This window comes from Ranitomeya variabilis, chromosome 1 (genome assembly GCF_051348905.1).
Source record: "Ranitomeya variabilis isolate aRanVar5 chromosome 1, aRanVar5.hap1, whole genome shotgun sequence".
In the NCBI taxonomy this organism is placed as follows: Eukaryota; Metazoa; Chordata; class Amphibia; order Anura; family Dendrobatidae; genus Ranitomeya; species Ranitomeya variabilis.
In genome coordinates, this window is record NC_135232.1 from 11474547 (window position 1) to 11493394 (window position 18848).

At 42.6% G+C, this 18848-nt stretch overlaps 1 protein-coding gene across 2 annotated transcripts; it reads right to left on the reverse strand.

Moving 5' to 3' along the window:
* Positions 1 to 353: 353 nt before the first annotated feature.
* Positions 354 to 18718, reverse strand: LOC143793554 (uncharacterized). Of its 2 annotated transcripts, XR_013220149.1 has the most exons (4): positions 18623 to 18718; positions 18383 to 18500; positions 998 to 2756; positions 354 to 600 (listed from the first exon to the last, which is right to left on the reverse strand). XR_013220149.1 is itself a non-coding variant. In XM_077280624.1 (3 exons), the coding sequence occupies exons 2-3, from the start codon at positions 18447 to 18449 to the stop codon at positions 1057 to 1059; spliced, it is 1767 nt and encodes a 588-aa protein (XP_077136739.1). In that variant the 5' UTR covers positions 18450 to 18500; positions 18623 to 18718; the 3' UTR covers positions 720 to 1056. The 2 variants fall into 2 exon arrangements, 1 of the variants encoding a protein (XP_077136739.1); XM_077280624.1 differs by lacking the exon at positions 354 to 600 and having other exon boundaries at positions 720 to 2756.
* Between the last annotated feature and the right edge of the window lie 130 nt (positions 18719 to 18848).

The window sequence follows — 18848 nt, forward strand, 5'->3', positions numbered from 1 at the left end:
TATTCCTGCCCACACAGCTCCTCTCCGTTATAGCCCCCCACACACAGCTCCTCTCCATCCTATTCTCCCACACATAAAGATCCTCTAAGATATAGATAAAGATATACCCCACACACACAAATCCTCTCCATTATATTTCCCCCACACAGCTCCTCTGTTACATTCCCCCACACACAGCTCAGATCCATTATATTCCAAACAACTCCTCTACGTCATATTCCCCCTCCACATAGCTCTTCTACATCATATTCCCCCCCACACAAAATGTTCTATGAAATTTAGTGTTGGCAAAATGTTAGAAATTGTTCTGAAGTTCAGTGAGATATTAATTAAATCTTATCAAAGGGGGTGTACTCATTTATACTGAGCAATGTTTATTAAAAATGTATAAAACACAGAGAACATAATTACATTATCTTTCCTGCATACCTTCTCTCATGTTTTACAAGATATATGATTTATGTATGAAAGATTTACCACATTCTGAACATGTTTCAATGCGTGATTTCTCTCCAGGCTCACGAAACTTGATTTTTTTGGAAAGTACATTCCACATTGTAAGCATGAAAATGGTTTCTCCCCATGTGAATTATTTGATGTCTTAAGGTACTGTCACACTCAGCGACTCTGCAGCGATATAGACAACGAGCAGATCGCTGCAGCGTCGCTGATTAGGTCGCTGTAGAGACGTCAAACACAGCAGCTCCACAACGATGCAGGAGCGATCCTGTGACGTAATGGTGACTCACTTATCGTTCTCACAGGTCGTTAGCTCCATGTAAAACATTGCTGACATTGTTGCTTTTGCTGTCAAACATGACGATACACGCCGACCTGACGACCAAATAAAGTTCTGTACTTCTAGCTCCGACCAGCGATATCACAGCGGGATCCAGATCACTGCTGCGTGTCAAACTCAACGAGATCGCTATCCTGGACGCTGCAACGTCACGGATCGTTGTCGTTCTCGTTGTAAAGTTGCTGAGTGTGAAGGTACCTTAACAAGATGTGATTTATCTCTAACACATTTCCACATTCTTAACATGAATATGGAGTCTATCCAGTATGAATGCTCTGATGTCTACTAAGACTCCCTTTATCTCTAAAGGACTTTCCACATTCTGAACATGAATATGGCTTCTCTCCTGTGTGAATTCTTTGATGTATAATAAGATACCCTTTATATGTGAAGGACTTCCCACATTCCACGCATAAAAATGGCTTTGCTCCTGTGTGAATTCTCTCATGCACAGCAACTTGTGATTTATATAAAAAACATTTCCCACATTCTGAACATGAAAATGGCTTCTCTCCTGTGTGAATTCTCTGATGTTTAATAAGACTCCCTTTATCTGTGAAGGCCTTTTCACATTCTGAACATGAAAATGGCTTTTCTCCTGTGTGAATTCTCTCATGCATAGCAACTTGTGATTTATATAAAAAACATTTCCCACATTCTGAACAAGAAAATGGCTTATCTCCTGCGTGAATTCTCTGATGTTTAATAAGACTCCTTTTAGCTGTGAAGAACATCCCACATTCTGAACATGAATATGGCTTCTCTCCTTTGTGAATTCTCTGATGTTTAATAAGACTCCCTTTATCAGTGAAGGCTTTCTCACATTCTGAACATGAAAACGGCTTTTCTCCTGTGTGAATTCTCTCATGCATTGCAACTTCTGATTTATATAAAAAACATTTCCCACATTCTAAACATGAATATGGAGCCTCTCCTGCATGAATTCTTTGATGTTTAATAAGACTCCTTTTACCTGTGAAGAACTTCCCACATTCTGAACATGAATAAGGCTTCTCTCCTGTGTGAATTTTCTGATGTGTAAGAAAACTCTCTTTATCTGTGTAGGATTTCCCACATTCCAAACATGAAAATGGCTTTTCTCCTTTGTGAATTCTCTGATGTATAACAAATTTTGATTTAATTGTAAAGCATTTCCCACATTCTGAACAGGAGTATGGCTTCACTCCTGTATGAATTCTCTGATGTCTAATAAGACAGCCTTTATCTGCGAATGACTTCTCACATTCCAAACATGAAAATGGCTTTTCTCCTTTGTGAATTCTCTGATGTTTAGTAAGATGCCCTTTATCTGTAAAGCATTTTCCACATTCCAAACAGGAGTATGGCTTTTCTCCTGTATGAATTCTCTGATGTCTGATAAGATCACCTTTATCTGTGAAGGCCTTAACACATTCTGAACATGAATACGGCTTCTCTCCTGTATGAATTCTCTGATGTTTAGTAAGATGTCCTTTATCTGTAAAGCATTTCCCACATTCCAAACATGAATATGGCTTCTCACCTGTATGAATTCTCTGATGTGTAATAAGAGTCCATTTATCTGTGAAGGACTTCTCACATTCCAAACATGAATATGGCTTTTCTCCTGTGTGACTTCTCTCATGTCTAACAAATTTTGATTTCTTTGTAAAGCATTTCCCACATTCTGAACAGGTGTATGGCTTCTCTGCTTTGTGTTTTCCTTGTGTTAAAAAATCTGAGCTTCTAGTAATTTGCTTGTCACACTGAAATCTTGTATCCACTTTGTTACCTGAAATTGTGGTAACAATGAGAGATTGATCAGGAGAGGTTTCCTCATGATTAGGAGGATTATAAGAAAGTGAAGTACTGTGAAGTCCAGGATGCACATGAATGGTAATGAGGTTTTCTCCACTATAGTGCTTCGGGACATCTTTTTTACAATTTAGTGATAAACCATTATTCTCAAAAGAATTTCCTATAAGGATGAAAAATAGAAAAAAATCACATCCAATCTACAACACAAAAGGGATTTCTACATTTACTTTATGGAGCTCACATTAAAGACCCTCATCAGTGAAAGGATCAGTAATAAGGAAGACATCTACATGCCATAACATTAACATGATGATGGGTAATGTGAAGAACACTTATAAACTGGTGACATTGGCACAAGTCAGAGGTGGCAGAGATTAAACAGAAAATAGACAGACACTTCTTAAAGGGAACCTGCCATCAGAATTTACCTCCTTAATATACCAACAGCTCCATTTCACTCTGTCAAGCTTCCTATCATGCCAAAAAGCAGGGCCGGCGTTAAGCACAGGCAGACCAGGCAGCTGCCTGGGGCCCCCGCTCCTCCAAGGGCCCCCTGCTGGTTCCATGACCACAATGGAGCTTGCTTACAATTAAAATAACACAAGGCAGTGCTTTGCTTTGCAGAAGAGGCAGACATAAGTGCATCTGTCTCTTATCTGTTCTGCAATTGTGAGTGTTTCCTGGCGGCGCTGGCTGCACTGCCTTGTCTGTGTTATCTATGTCGGCTCAGCGGCTGCAATCCCTGAGGCAGAAGCAGTCAGGCGTGTTATACAGACCTGACCTGCGCTCTGCATGTTCTCCTGTTCTTCCGCTGTGGCCGTCCACCCTCACTGTGCAGCAGGCTTCAGGTTATAATTTATACTGTGTCCTGGGCTGGCAGCTGCTGTTCAGCGGCAGGACCTTCCTATGTGACACGGTGACCTGACCACTGACGTTGTCCTGACACTGCACAGCATTCAGCAGCCCCTGTCAGGGACACAAAAATGCAGGAGCTGTGCTGCCACCCAGAAGACAAGTGTTCCCATATCATATAGAAGACACTTCATTGCTTACTGGTGAGTTTTTTTCAACTGTCTGCACTACCACACCAGTCACACACTGCAGTCTGCGCAGTCAGCAACGCAACCAAAACTACAATGTACATAAAGGAACATCAGCCGTGTATAAAAAAGAATGGCGACTCAACCATAAATATTGCACAAATCGGAGAACCATGAGTCAAAGAATAGCCAAAAACAGTTATAACAAAAAATACAAAAATGTATTGAAGGCACATCACTGCCATAGGTAAAATATTACCAAATTACACCAAAGTAAATAAAGTGACTAAATCCGTGGTTACAATAGTGACTTGAGAGCACCAGTACGGGACAATACAATCATTGATTTGTGAACATGCAATAAATATGCTGTCAACAGAATGCACTTAAGGCTATCCGCCAAACACTGGCAGCCCGGCTAAGTAAATGTAAAAATATGCATCAGTGTTACAATGGTAGCCAAGAGCCAAAATGCACACAATACAAATAGAGAGATCAGTTACCCATGTGGGATGAAGTAGAGGTCCCGTCCGGATCCCCCTGAGGAAGCGGTAACGTTCAAACGCGAAACGCGCGTTGGGGTATGTGACTGGAATCCGGACGGGACCTCTACTTCATCCCACATGGGTAACTGATCTCTCTATTTGTATTGTGTGCATTTTGGCTCTTGGCTACCATTGTAACACTGATGCATATTTTTACATTTACTTAGCCGGGCTGCCAGTGTTTGGCGGATAGCCTTAAGTGCATTCTGTTGACAGCATATTTATTGCATGTTCACAAATCAATGATTGTATTGTCCCATACTGGTGCTCTCAAGTCACTATTGTAACCACGGATTTAGTCACTTTATTACTTTGGTGTAATTTGGTAATATTTTACCTATGGCAGTGATGTGCCTTCAATACATTTTTGTATATTTTGTTATAACTGTTTTTGGCTATTCTTTGACTCATGGTTCTCCGATTTGTGCAAAACTACAATGTAAGTAACGTAAAAAAGAAATGAAAAAAAAAAAGTGATATTAAAAAAATGAATGATACCTACTGTCACTAGTCAGCATCCTGCACAGGCCGCTCTGCAGTGTGCGCTGGCACCAGGAGTGATGATGTCACTGATCGCTAGCCACGGGACCACTTTGTTCTGTGAGGCTATATGTGCACACTTTGCGGATTCCATTGCGGATTTTTCCACGTGGATTCTGAAGACTCAGCAGGTAAAACCCCTGCGTTTTATCTGCAGATTCAACGCGGATTATCTGCGGATTTTATGCAGATTTTGTTCGGATTCCACCTGCGTTTTTACACCTTTGTATTCCTATTATGGAATACGTGTAAAACGCTGCAGAATCCGCACAAAGAATTGACACGCTGCGGAAAATAAACCGCAGCATTTCCGTGTGGAATTTTCCACAGCATGGGCACAGCGGATTTGGTTTTCCATAGGTTTACATAGTACTGTACATCACATGGAAAACTGCTGCGAATCCGCAGGGCCAAGTCTGCTGCAGATCCGCAGCCAAATCCACAACGTGTGCATATATCCTTATAGGGGTCGCTCACACTAGTGTATATTCTCTCATGCAAGATAATTGCGATGATTATCCTAATGACACCGCATTGGGCCCCATCTCTTCTGCTCCCGGCCCCAGTGGCAGGTTTCTGCCTGTGCAGTAACTGAACCCGCCTCTGAGACGCAGGTTCAGTTACTCTATCGCTGTGCGGGCCCGCACCATGTTTTACTCCTTGGACAGAAATTTTGTCTTTGTTATTTAGTGGCTTCTTGGGGGTTAAAGATGTTGCTACTAGTTAAAAACTCACTTCAATGCACTGAATTGACTGTAGTGTGGTTGTTAGTGCAATGTTTCAGAATTTGGGGCCCCAATTTGAATTTTGCCTAGGGCCCCACTTTGTCTAAAACCGGCCCTGCCAAAAAGTACCTAGTGCAGAAAAGAGTTCACGCAATTAAAAATGGAGTTTTAATATTTCAGTACTGTATGCAAATGAGATTGACTAGTCACAAAGGTGACCTTACACCCAGGAGCAGTCAAGCTCCAACCACTTTAATCATGGCCTCAGTATGTGTAAGGGCATGATAAGAAACAATAGAAGACTGCAATAGCTCTGAAGGCACATTAACCAAGCCACTTTGTAAATTACGTACGTGAATGACCATTCTGAATGACTCATTCTGACCACTTTCACTTTATGTGGTAATAACGCTGGAGCTTGCACACATCCCACTGATTCTGAGATTGTTTTTTGTGACATATTGTACTTCACGTTTGTGGTAAATTGTGGCCGTCATTATTTGCGTTCACTTATGAAAACTTCAAAAATTTGACATTTTTTTAATCCCCTTAAACCATATAGTGAAATGATCAAAAATAGTTAATAAATAACATTTCCCACATTTCTAATTTACATCAGAATCATGTTTGAAACAAAATTTTTTTGTTAGAAAGTTAGTAGGGTTAAAAATTTATCAGCAATTTCTCTTTCTTCCAACAAAATTTACCAAACCTTATTTATTTAGAGACCACCTTACATTTAAAGTGACTTTAATCCCTTTACCCCCAAGGGTGGTTTGCATGTTAATGACCGGGCCAATTTTTACAATTCTGACCACTGTCCCTTTATGAGGTTATAACTGTGGAATGCTTCAACGGATCCCGGTGCTTCTGGCAATGTTTTCTCGTAACATATTGGGCTTCATGTTAGTGGTAAAATTTCTTTGATATTACCTGAGTTTATTTGTGAAAAATAAATTTGGCAAAAATTTTGAAAATTTTGCAATTTTCCAACTTTGAATTTTTATGCCCTTAAATCACAGAGATATGTCACACAAAATACTTAATAAGTAACATTTCCCACATGTCTACTTTACATCAGCACAATTTTGGAACCAAAATTTTTTTTTGTTAGGGAGTTATAAGGGTTAAAAGTTGACCAGCAATTTCTCATTTTTACAACACCATTTTTTTTAGGGACCACATCTCATTTGAAGTCATTTTGAGGGGTCTATATGATAGAAAATACCCAAGTGTGACACCATTCTAAAAACTGCAACCCTCAAGGTGCTCAAAACCGCATTCAAGAAGTTTATTAACCCTTCAGGTGTTTTACAGGAATTTTTGGAATGTTTAAAAAAATGAACATTTAACTTTATTTCACAAAAAATTTATTTCAGCTCCAATTTGTTTTATTTTACCAAGGGTAACAGGAGAAAATAGACCCCAAAAGTTGTTGTCCAATTTGTCCTGAGTACGCGGATACCACTGTTTTGGCGCATGGCAGAGCTCGCAAGGGAAGGAGCGCCGTTTGACTTTTCAATGCAAAATTTACTGGAATTGAGATGGGACGCCATGTTGCATTTGGAGAGCCCCTGATGTGCCTAAACAAAGGAAGGAATTTATCTAGATGTGTGGTGAGCACTTTGACCCACCAAGTGCTTCACAGAAGTTTGTAATGCAGAGTCGTAAAAATAAAAAATCATATTTTTTCACAAAAATGATCTTTTCTCCCCCAATTTTTTATTTTCCCAAGGGTAAGAGAAGAAATTGGACCCCTCAAGATGTTGTACAATTTGTCCTGAGTACGCTGATACCCCATATGTGGGGGTAAACCACTGTTTGGGCACAAGGGAGAGCTCGGAAGGGAAGGAGCGCCATTTGACTTTTCAATGCAAAATTTACTGGAATTGAGATGGGACGCCATGTTGCGTTTGGAGAGCCCCTGATGTGCCTAAATATTGAAACCCCCAAGTGACCCCATTTTGGAAAGTAGACCCCCTAAGGAACTTATCTAGATGTGTGGTGAGCACTTTGACCCACCAAGTGCTTCACAGAAGTTTATAAGGTAGAGCCGTAAAAATAAAAAACAATTTTCCCACAAAAATTATTTTTTAGCCCCCAGTTTTGTATTTTCCCAAGGGTAACAGAAGAAATTGGAAACTAGACCCCCAAGGAACTTCTCTAGATGTGTTGTGAGAACTCTGAACTCCCAAGTGTTTCACTACAGTTTATAACGCAGAGCCGTGAAAATAAAAAATCCTTTTTTTTCCACAAAAATTATATTTTAGCCCCCAATTTTGTATTTTTCCAAGGGTAACAGTTGAAATTGAACCCTAAAAGTTGTTGTCCAATTTGTCATGAGTACGCTGATACCCAATATGTGGGGGGGGAACCACCGTTTGGGTGCATGGCAGAGCTCAGAAGGGCAGGAGCGCCATTTGGAATGCAGACTTAGGGTACTGTCACACAGTGCCATTTTGATCGCTACGACGGTACGATTCGTGACGTTCTAGCGATATCAATACGATATCGCAGTGTCTGACACGCAGCAGCGATCAGGGATCCTGCTGAGAATCGTACGTCGTAGCAGATCGTTTGGAACTTTCTTTCGTCGCTTGATCACCCGCTGACATCGCTGGATCGTTGTGTGTGACAGCGATCCAGCGATGTGTTCGCTTGTAACCAGGGTAAACATCGGGTAACTAAGCGCAGGGCCGCGCTTAGTAACCCAATGTTTACCGTGGTTACCAGCGTAACCGTAAAAAAAACAAACAGTACATACTCACATTCCGGTGTCTGTCCTCCGGCGTCTCAGCTTCTCTGCACTGTGAGCGCCGGCCAGCTGGAAAGCGAGCACAGCGGTGACGTCTGACGTCACCGCTGTGCTTTCTGGCCGCTGTGCTTACACAGTGCAGAGAAGCAGAACGCCGGGGGACAGACACCGGAATGTGAGTATGTACTGTTGTTTTTTTTTAAGTTTACGCTGGTAACCAGGGTAAACATCGGGTTACTAAGCGCGGCCCTGCGCTTAGTAACCCGATGTTTACCCTGGTTACCCAGGGACTTCGGCATCGCTCCAGCGCCGTGATTGCAACGTGTGACCGCAGTCTACGACGCTGGAGCGATAACCATACGATCGCTGCGACGTCACGGATCGTGCCGTCGTAGCGATCAAAATGGCACTGTGTGACGGTACCCTTAGATGGATTGGTCTGCAGGCGTCACGTTGCATTGGCAGAGCCCCTGATGTAACTAAACAGTAGAAACCCCCCACATGTGACCCCATATTGGAAACTAGACCCCCCAATGAACTTATCTAGATGTGTTGTGAGAACTTTGAAGCCCCAGGGTGTTTCACTACAGTTTATAACGCAGAGCCATGAAAATAAAAAAACTTTTTTTTCCACAAAAATTATTTTTTAGCCCCCCGTTTTGTATTTTCCCACGGGTAACAGGAGAAATTGGACCCCAAAAGTTGTTGTCCAATTTGTCCTGAGTACGCTGATACCCCATATGTTGGGGTAAACCCCTGTTTGAGCGCTCGGAAGGGAAGGAGCACTGCTTTACTTTTTCAACACAGAACTGGCTGGAATTGAGATCGGATGCCATGTCGCATTTGGAGAGCCCCTGATGTGCCTGAACAGTGGAAACCCCCCAATTATAACTGAAATCCTAATCCAAACACACCCCTAACCCTAATCTCAACAGTAACCCTAACCACACCCCTAACCCTGACACACCCCTAACCCTAATCCCAACCGTAAATGTAATCCAAACCTTAACCCTAACTTTAGCCCCAAACCTAACTTTAGCCCCAACCCTAACCCTAGCCCTAACGGGAAAATGGAAATAAATACATTTTTTTAATTTTTTAATTTTTCCCTAACTAAGGGGGTTACATAGTTACATAGTTACATAGTTATTAAGGTTGAAGGAAGGCTGTAAGTCCATCTAGTTCAACCCATAGCCTAACCTAACATGCCCTAACATGTTGATCCAGAGGAAGGCAAAAAAAAACCATGTGGCAAAGAGTAAGCTCCACATTGGGGAAAAAATTCCTTCCCGACTCCACATACGGCAATCAGACTAGTTCCCTGGATCAACGCCCTATCAAGGAATCTAGTGTATATACCCTGTAACATTATACTTTTCCAGAAACGTATCCAGTCCCCTCTTAAATTTAATTAATGATGATGAAGTGGGGTTTGATTTACTTTTATAGCGGGTTTTTTAGCGGATTTTTATGATTGGCAGCCGTCACACATTAAAAGATGCTTTTTATTGCAAAAAATATTTTTTGCGTTACCACATTTTGAGAGCTATAATTTTTCCATATTTTGGTCCACAGAGTCATGTGAGGTCTTGTTTTTTGCGGGACGAGTTGACGTTTTTATTGGTAACATTTTCGGGCACGTGACTTTTTTGATCATTTTTTATTCCAATTTGTGTGAGGCAGAATGACCAAAAACAAGCTATTTATGAATTTCTTTTGGGGAGGGGGCATTTATACCGTTCCGCATTTGGTAAAATGGATGAAGTAGTTTTATTCGTCGGGTCAGTACGATTACAGCGATATCTCATTTATATCTTTTTCTATGTTTTTGCGCTTTTATACGATAAAAACTATTTTATAGAAAAAATAATTATTTTTGCATCGCTTTATTCTGAGGACTATAACTTTTTTATTTTTCTGCTGATGATGCTGTATGGCGGCTCGTTTTTTGCGGGACAAGATGACGTTTTCAGAGGTACCATGGTTATTTATATCCGTATTTTTGATCGCGTGTTATTGCACTTTTTGTTCGGCGGTATGATAATAAAGCGTTGTTTTTTTGCCTTGTTTTTTATTTTTTTAACGGTGTTCACTGAAGGGGTTAACTAGTAGGACAGTTTTATAGGTCGGGTCGTTACGGACGTGGCGATACTAAATATGTGTACTTCTATTGTTGTTTTTTTTTAATTTAGATAAAGGAATGTATTTATTGGAACAATATTTTTTTTTTATTATTATTTATTTAGTTTTTTTTTTCACACATGTAATTTTTTTTTTTTACTTTTTTTACTTTGCCCCGGGGGGGGGGGGGGGGGGGACATCACAGTAAAGTGACAAATCGCTGATCTGACACTTTGCTGTGCACTGTGTCAGATCAGTGATCTGACATGCACAGCAGGGAGGCTTCCCGGCGCCTGCTCTGAGCAGGCACTGTGAAGCCACCTCCCTGCAGGACCCGGATGCAGCCCCGTGGCCATTTTGGATCCGGGAAGCACTCCCTGCGCAATGCTTCCCTGTACCGCCGGAACACTGCGATCATGTTTGATCACAGTGTGCCGGGGGTTAATGTGCCGGGGAGGTCCGTGACCGCTCCTGGCACATAGTGCCGGATTTCAGCTGCAATAGTCAGCTGACACCCGGCTGCGATAGGCCGCGCTCCCCCTGTGAGCGCGGCCGATCGCTCTGGACATACTATTCCGTCCTTGGGAAGTAAGGCCCACCCCACATGGACGGAATAGTACGTCCAATGGCAGAAAGGGGTTATGTGACAGAAAATACCAAAAGTGGCACCATTCGAAAAACTGCACCACTCAAGGTGCTCAAAACCACATTGAAGAAGTTTATTAACCCTTTAGGATCTTCACAGGATTTAAAGCAATGTGGAGGGAAAAAACAAACATTTTAATTTTTCCCCCCAAAAAATGTTGCTTTAGCTCCACATTTTTAATTTTATCAAAAGTAAATGCACCATACAACTTGTTGTGCAATTTCTCCTGAGCATGCCAATACAGGTCCTTCTAAAAAAATTAGCATATAGTGTTAAATTTCATTATTTACCATAATGTAATGATTACAATTAAACTTTCATATATTATAGATTCATTATCCACCAACTGAAATTTGTCAGGTCTTTTATTGTTTTAATACTGATGATTTTGGCCTACAACTCCTGATAACCCAAAAAACCTGTCTCAATAAATTAGCATATTTCAACCGTCCAATCAAATTAAAGTGTTTTTTAATAACAAACAAAAAAACATCAAATAATAATGTTCAGTTATGTACTCAATACTTGGTCGGGAATCCTTTGGCAGAAATGACTGCTTCAATGCGGCGTGGCATGGAGGCAATCAGCCTGTGACACTGCTGAGATGTTATGGAGGCCCAGGATGCTTCAATAGCGGCCTTAAGCTCATCCAGAGTGTTGGGTCTTGCGTCTCTCAACTTTCTCTTCACAATATCCCACAGATTCTCTATGGGGTTCAGGTCAGGAGAGTTGGCAGGCCAATTGAGCACAGTAATACCATGGTCAGTAAACCATTTACCAGTGGTTTTGGCACTGTGAGCAGGTGCCAGGTCGTGCTGAAAAATGAAATCTTCATCTCCATAAAGCATTTCAGCCGATGGAAGCATGAAGTGCTCCAAAATCTCCTGATAGCTAGCTGCATTGACCCTGCCCTTGATGAAACACAGTGGACCAACACCAGCAGCTGACATGGCACCCCACACCATCACTGACTGTGGGTACTTGACACTGGACTTCAGGCATTTTGGCATTTCCTTCTCCCCAGTCTTCCTCCAGACTCTGGCACCTTGATTTCCGAATGACATGCAAAATTTGCTTTCATCAGAAAAAAGTACTTGGGACCACTTAGCAACAGTCCAGTGCTGCTTCTCTGTAGCCCAGGTCAGGCGCTTCTGCCGCTGTTTACCTGGGGAATGCGGCACCTGTAGCCCATTTCCTGCACACGCCTGTGCACGGTGGCTCTGGATGTTTCCACACCAGACTCAGTCCACTGCTTCCTCAGGTTCCCCAAGGTCTGGAATCGGTCCTTCTCCACAATCTTCCTCAGGGTCCGGTCACCTCTTCTCGTTGTACAGCGTTTTCTGCCACATTGTTTCCTTCCAACAGACTTACCATTGAGGTGCCTTGATACAGCACTCTGGGAACAGCCTATTTGTTGAGAAATGTCTTTCTGGGTCTTACCCTCTTGCTTGAGGGTGTCAATGATGGCCTTCTTGACATCTGTCAGGTCGCTAGTCTTACCCATGATGGGGGTTTTGAGTAATGAACCAGGCAGGGAGTTTTTAAAAGCCTCAGGTATCTTTTGCATGTGTTTAGAGTTAATTAGTTGATTCACAAGATTAGGGTAATAGGTCGTTTAGAGAACCTTTTCTTGATATGCTAATTTATTGAGACAGGTTTTTTGGGTTATCAGGAGTTGTATGCCAAAATCATCAGTATTAAAACAATAAAAGACCTGACAAATTTCAGTTGGTGGATAATGAATCTATAATATATGAAAGTTTAATTGTAATCATTACATTATGGTAAATAATGAAATTTAACACTATATGCTAATTTTTTGAGAAGGACCTGTATACTGTTTGGGAGCATAGCAGTGATCAGAAAAGAAGGAGAACCATTTGACTTTTGGAGCGCAAAATCGGAGAAAATAGATAGCGGACGCCACGTAGTGTTTGCAGAGCCCCTGCTGTGCCTAAGCAGTGGAAACCCCCACAACTGACCCTATTTTGGAAACTAGGCCCCGCAAGGAATATGTTAAACACAGTCTTATAGAAAAGGATTTTTTTGCAAAACGTCAAAAACTGTAATAAATACACACTACTACTTAAATACAGAGTAGAAAGACGAAACAGCAAAAATGATTAAAATGTTTATAAGTTTATTGAAAGATAATTAAAAACATATAAAATACCAAAAATTAAGCTATAAGAACCACACATGACAGAGCACACAAACAGGGACTTCTGAAAAAATCAATATACATGTACCAAGCCAGGTATGCTTTAAAGAATTAATGCCTTATGAAAAGCATATTTATAAATAAATAAATATGATTAACTGTGCTGTTAATTATATATTACACTTAATTATATGTGCAAAAAATGCTACATAAAGTGCTAATAAATAAATATCCATTAATTATATATATAAAAAATAAATAAATAAATGAATAATAAATGTGACCTTGTGGATGACCTAAAGTGTCCTAGTATAAATTGCATGTATATATAACTAGATAATCATAAAGTGCTGGATACTCAGTGCAAGCGCATAATGCATGAATGTGCCATTACAAAATTACAACAAAATAAATCCAGCATGAAGTGCTACATGTTCAGTGCAAGGGCATAATGTCCACAGATCTCGCATAAAATGCTAAGTGTCCAATGTAAAGCACCTGCTATGCACGTGTGTCATTACCGAGTAGCCACAGTATGGATCCGATCTAAAGTGCTGAGTGCTTAGTGCAAATGTATACCGCACAATGTGCTATTACAAAATTATGTCAGCAAGGATCCAGCTTACCCCGTGAACGTAATGTAGCAGAAACATATAATCATACCTGGCTATAAATAAGCACGGTCCCAGATTCAGCGTGTGCTCTCACCCCGACAGCGCCGTTTCGCTAATGCTTCCTCTATGGGGGCGCATTTTTTGCACATATAATTAAGTGTAATATATAATTAACAGCACAGTTAATCATATTTATTTATTTATAAATATGCTTTTCATAAGGCATTAATTCTTTAAAGCATACCTGGCTTGGTACATGTATATTGATTTTTTCAGAAGTCCCTGTTTGTGTGCTCTGTCATGTGTGGTTCTTATAGCTTAATTTTTGGTATTTTATATGTTTTTAATTATCTTTCAATAAACTTATAAACATTTTAATCATTTTTGCTGTTTCGTCTTTCTACCCCGCAAGGAATATGTCTAGAGGTATGGTTTCACAAAATGCTATACCATTGAACTGTGAGGAAAAAAATACATTTTTACAAGAGATGAGAGAATATTGCAATGTTCGGTTTGGATTACTAACGCCGAATTCCAATATTCGCCGAATAATTCGACGAATATTTGCTGTAAAAATCTGAACGCCATTCATGTCAATGGTAGGCAAAAACAAACGCATGCAAAACACCTTAGAACTGCCCCAAATGCTGCCAAAACACCTCAAATGAGGGACAGACATCAGGAAAGTGGCATCAATTCACCAACAGTACAAATTTTAGCATAGAACTGCAGCAATCAGCCAGACATGAGGTATTGGGGTCTGGGACAGCATTTACAGCTTTCAATTGAACGTCACAGTAAGACGAGGTGGGGATCGGTGTAGGCCTCCTTTGCTGGGATCCCTGATACCACATGCAACATTTCTACGTGCTTTCATGCTGAGCCACACTCAGGTGGCAAAAATATCAGTTTTGTAGACTACCATTGTCAGAAAAATTTAAGGATAGTAACACGAGTAGTTGAATCCAAGGAGGTGGAGGCCTGATGGTCTCAGAGGCCTACTGCTACAGGTAACACGCATGAAGGACACCCAACCAGGAGTGTTCACTTTTCCAAAAATTATTGGCAGACACCAACAAAGTGGCATCAATTTCACCACAGTAGAAATAGTGTGGCATCACACTAAAATATGCAATATCACCTAGTCTGTACAGTCTGCGATTGGGGTGCAAAAGTCTTTGGAGATCCATGACTTGTTCATCTTGATGAAAGTTAGGTGGTCTACACATTCAGGGGACAGCCAACTGCGCTTATCTGTCAGGACACCACCAGCAGCGCTGAAGACACGTTCTGAGAGAACGCTGACTGCTGGGCACGATAAAACCTCCACGGCGTGTGAGGCGAGCTCAGGCCACTCATTCATTTTGGAAGACCAAAATGTGAAAGGGTCCAAACCCTCATTGATTGTATTTATAATCAGTTCTAGATACTCCTGCACCATCCTTTCCATTTGTTCACCACGTGTAAGATTTGGACTCTGTTGTGCTGGTGCATGAGCTGGTCCCCGGCCCGCAGGCGCCGGGGACGTTAATGAAGGCACAGGAGGCGGTGTCCAGAGGGGCTGAGCGATGGCTGGGAGGCATTTGTGTCCGGGGGTAAAAGACCTGCCCCCCGGACAGAATACAGGTATGGCGGGCAAATAATAAAAACCAATATTGCAGCATTGGAAGGGACCCCAAATAAAAGAGCCACCTTGACAGAATGCAGCATTAGTGCTGCACAAGGAGGCTCTTTTAGTTAAAAACGACAGGGGAGGGTGACAGGTTCCCTTTAATCTGTGCCCATTCTGTAAATGTGATGTGCGCTACGTTCGTACTGCGTTGGCCCAGGCTATACAACATAACACACTGCATCAGGGTTCGTTGCTGCTGACACAGTCCCTGCAACATGTGCAGAGTGGATTTCCACCGTGTCGGCATATCAACCTGTTAACTTGGCATTGACAAAGACCTTTGTATCGATGTAAGTCAATGACCAGAGGGGTGCTAATGGCAGAAATAAGCACAAAGCTAACGTGCTTTCGGGAGAAGCTCACCCAGGCCAGGATAATGGTGGAGAAAATGCTGTACCACCAGGTTGAGGACACGAGCCATGCAAAGCATGTGTGTGAGCTTGCCTCGCCATAGGGTTTGCACTGTTATCGGACATGGCCTGCCCACACAGCCACCAGAGTCACCCAGTGCCCAGTCAGCGAGATGTAACGCCCTTGGCCATGCTTACTTGTCCAAGTGTCTGTGGTGTAATGCACCCTGGCAGACAGAGATTTAGTCAAGGAACGGGTGATGTTGTCTGCAACATGCTGTTGTAGCTCAGGCACAGCTTTCTTAGAAAAGTAATGGCAATTGGGCAATTTGTACTGGGGGACTGCGACAGCCAGGAGCTTTTGGAAACCGTCTGTACCTACCAGGTGGAAAGGCAGCATTTCCGTGACCTCCTTGTCTTCCTCCTCAGATGACCTACTCAGCTGTGTCCCTCTATGTTTACGCCAACTGGGATCTAACACCTCATCATCATCCTCTGTGCTATCACATTTCATGCCCTTGGAGTCACCCTCCTCCTCTTCCTGCTCTAACAGCACAGTACAGTCTACGTGAGCCTTAGATATGAGTCTCATCAGGATCACCTCCTCCCCCGGGGTTAAAGTCTTATGACGAGGGTCAGGATGCTGTTCGGACCCTACTTTGCCCTGACCTGGATCCAAGTAAAAAAAAAATTGGGGGATTGGTGCAGATTTCCTCCTCTTGATTCTGTGAAGCTTTTGAGTACACTTCTGATGACCATGGCATAGAATGTGTGAACAGCTTTTCAGACTCACCCATCTGTGGTTCCGTACAGTCAGTTGTACGGTTGGAGAGTTGGGACGCGAGGGGAAGCAAGGGGAATTTGGGTGCCACCTCTGTGGACTGTTCGGGGTGTGATGTTAAGGCGAAGCCACTTAAAACTGCGCTTGCCATCCACTCGAGCACATGCTCTTTCTGGGCCTCATCAACAATGCGTACCACTGTGCATCTGTCAAAGAAAGGTAGTGGAGTAGCCCGTCCAGTAACAGAAGTTGTCAGTTGCATAGGATGTGACATTGCTTCACTAGTGCTTTCACAAACATTAACACCTACCCCACGTACTATTGAACACGAAGCCTAATTCCCCTTCCACCACAGCCTCGCTTTTTCTCAGTCATGTTTTTCAGATAGTGTGATAGGAGCACAGTATTAGCAACAAAAAATTAGATTTTAAACTCTGCACCAACTCTGCAAACAGCTGAACTTCAGCAACAGTAAATCCCAAGTTGAAATATGGCGTGTTGTGTCGTGTTAGTCACAGAAAAAAATAATTGTTTGAGTGTGGATGAGGCCTGTATGACAAAGAATATATGCTACAAACAATTTGAAAGTCAGATGTCCCCTACTGTAAGGCTACTTTCACACTAGCGTCGTACGAATTGCGTCGTTGCGACTTACCGACGCAAGCAGTGAAAGCGCCGCACAACGGGGGCAGCGGATGCTGTTTTTCAATGCATCCGCTGCCCCATTGTGATGTGCGGGGAGGCAGGGGCGGAGTTCCAGCCGCGCATGCGCGGTCGGAAAAGACGGTCTCGACGCACCAAAAAACGTTACATGCAACGTTTTTTTGGTGGCGACGGACCGACGCAATGCAACGCAACGGACGCACGACGGTTGCGATGTGTGGCAATGTGTCGCACTGCGTCGCTAATGCAAGTCTATGGAGAAAAAACGCATCCTGCAAGCACTTTTGCAGGATGCGTTTTTTCTACAAAACGACGCATAGCGACGTGCAGTGCACGACGCTAGTGTGAAAGTAGCCTTAGACGTTAGGAACACAAGAATTTTTTGGTGGCCTCTGGGTCAGGCCTCTATAACACACTAGATGCTGCAAACTATTTTAAATTCAGGTCTCCTACTGTCTGACATTAGGAACAGAACTTTTGTGGCCTCTGGATCAGGCATCTATAACACACTAGATGCTATTTGAATGTGAGATGTCCCCTAGTGTATGACACTAGGAACAGAAGGTGGCCCTGTTATTCATCGGTGCACCACCAGACTCTACAGGAGTAGCTGCGCCATCACCGGATGCTTCTGCTGTGATGTGAACAGCGGATAAAGCTTCACTGCACCATAGACTCCACACGATATCACACTCCAATCATCACACGCTGGTCATCATAATCATCATCACACGCCGATCATTATCATGATGACATGTAGGTCATCTTCATCATGACACGCAAGTCATCATTAACCATTACACGCCGGACGTCCTCATCACATGTCGGACGTCATCATCACACTCCGGATATCATCATTATCATCACGCGCCGGTCATCATCATGTGCTGGTCATAATCATCACGTGCCAGTCAACGTCATCATCATCATCACGCACCGTTCATAGTCATCATCATCATCACGCGGCGCTCATCACCATCACGCGCCAGTCATCACCATCCCGCGCCGGTCATGACCATCACACACCAGTCATCATCATCACACACCAGTCATCATCATCACACGCCGGCCATCATCATCATCACACACCAGTCATCATCATTACCACACGCTGGTCATCATCATCACACACAAGTCATCATCATGCCGGTCATTATTACAATTATTACATACCTGTGGAAACATCTCCCGGAATCTCCTCCTTCCCGTCACTCACATACGGCTGATCCCCCCTCGTCATCACTTCTTCTTCTGTCTCCTCCTTCACTTTATTCTTAGTCGGATCTTCCTCCTGATATATCAGATGTTACAATCAGCACAATACAAGAAACCACCAAAATCTGTGACATCTATGACCTCGATGAGAAATGTCCCCCCATATACAGATCCGGTACAGGGCTCAGCACCGTCTACCTGATGATCCTCCGGGATGTTGTGATTCTCCTCCGGACAGTCCTGGGGATACAGAGGACGGGGACATCTCTCTGGTGGATTTCTCCTCCTGGATCCATCTATAGGAAACACACAGTGATGGAATAGATTGTGTCATGTGATGATGAGATGATGAGAGTAGTAGTAGGTGACCACAGAACAGACATGACAGTCTCCCCTCCTCACCCTGACCGGCCCATATTGCAAT

Excerpts from the sequence above, each read along its gene's own strand:
- LOC143793554 (XM_077280624.1), bottom strand. The coding sequence starts at position 18,449 with ATGACGAGGGGGGATCAGCCGTATGTGAGTGACGGGAAGGAGGAGATT. Across the intron at positions 2,757-18,382 it reads TCCGGGAGATGTTTCCACAG|GAAATTCTTTTGAGAATAAT; the intron begins GTATGTAATAAT and ends TCATCCTTATAG.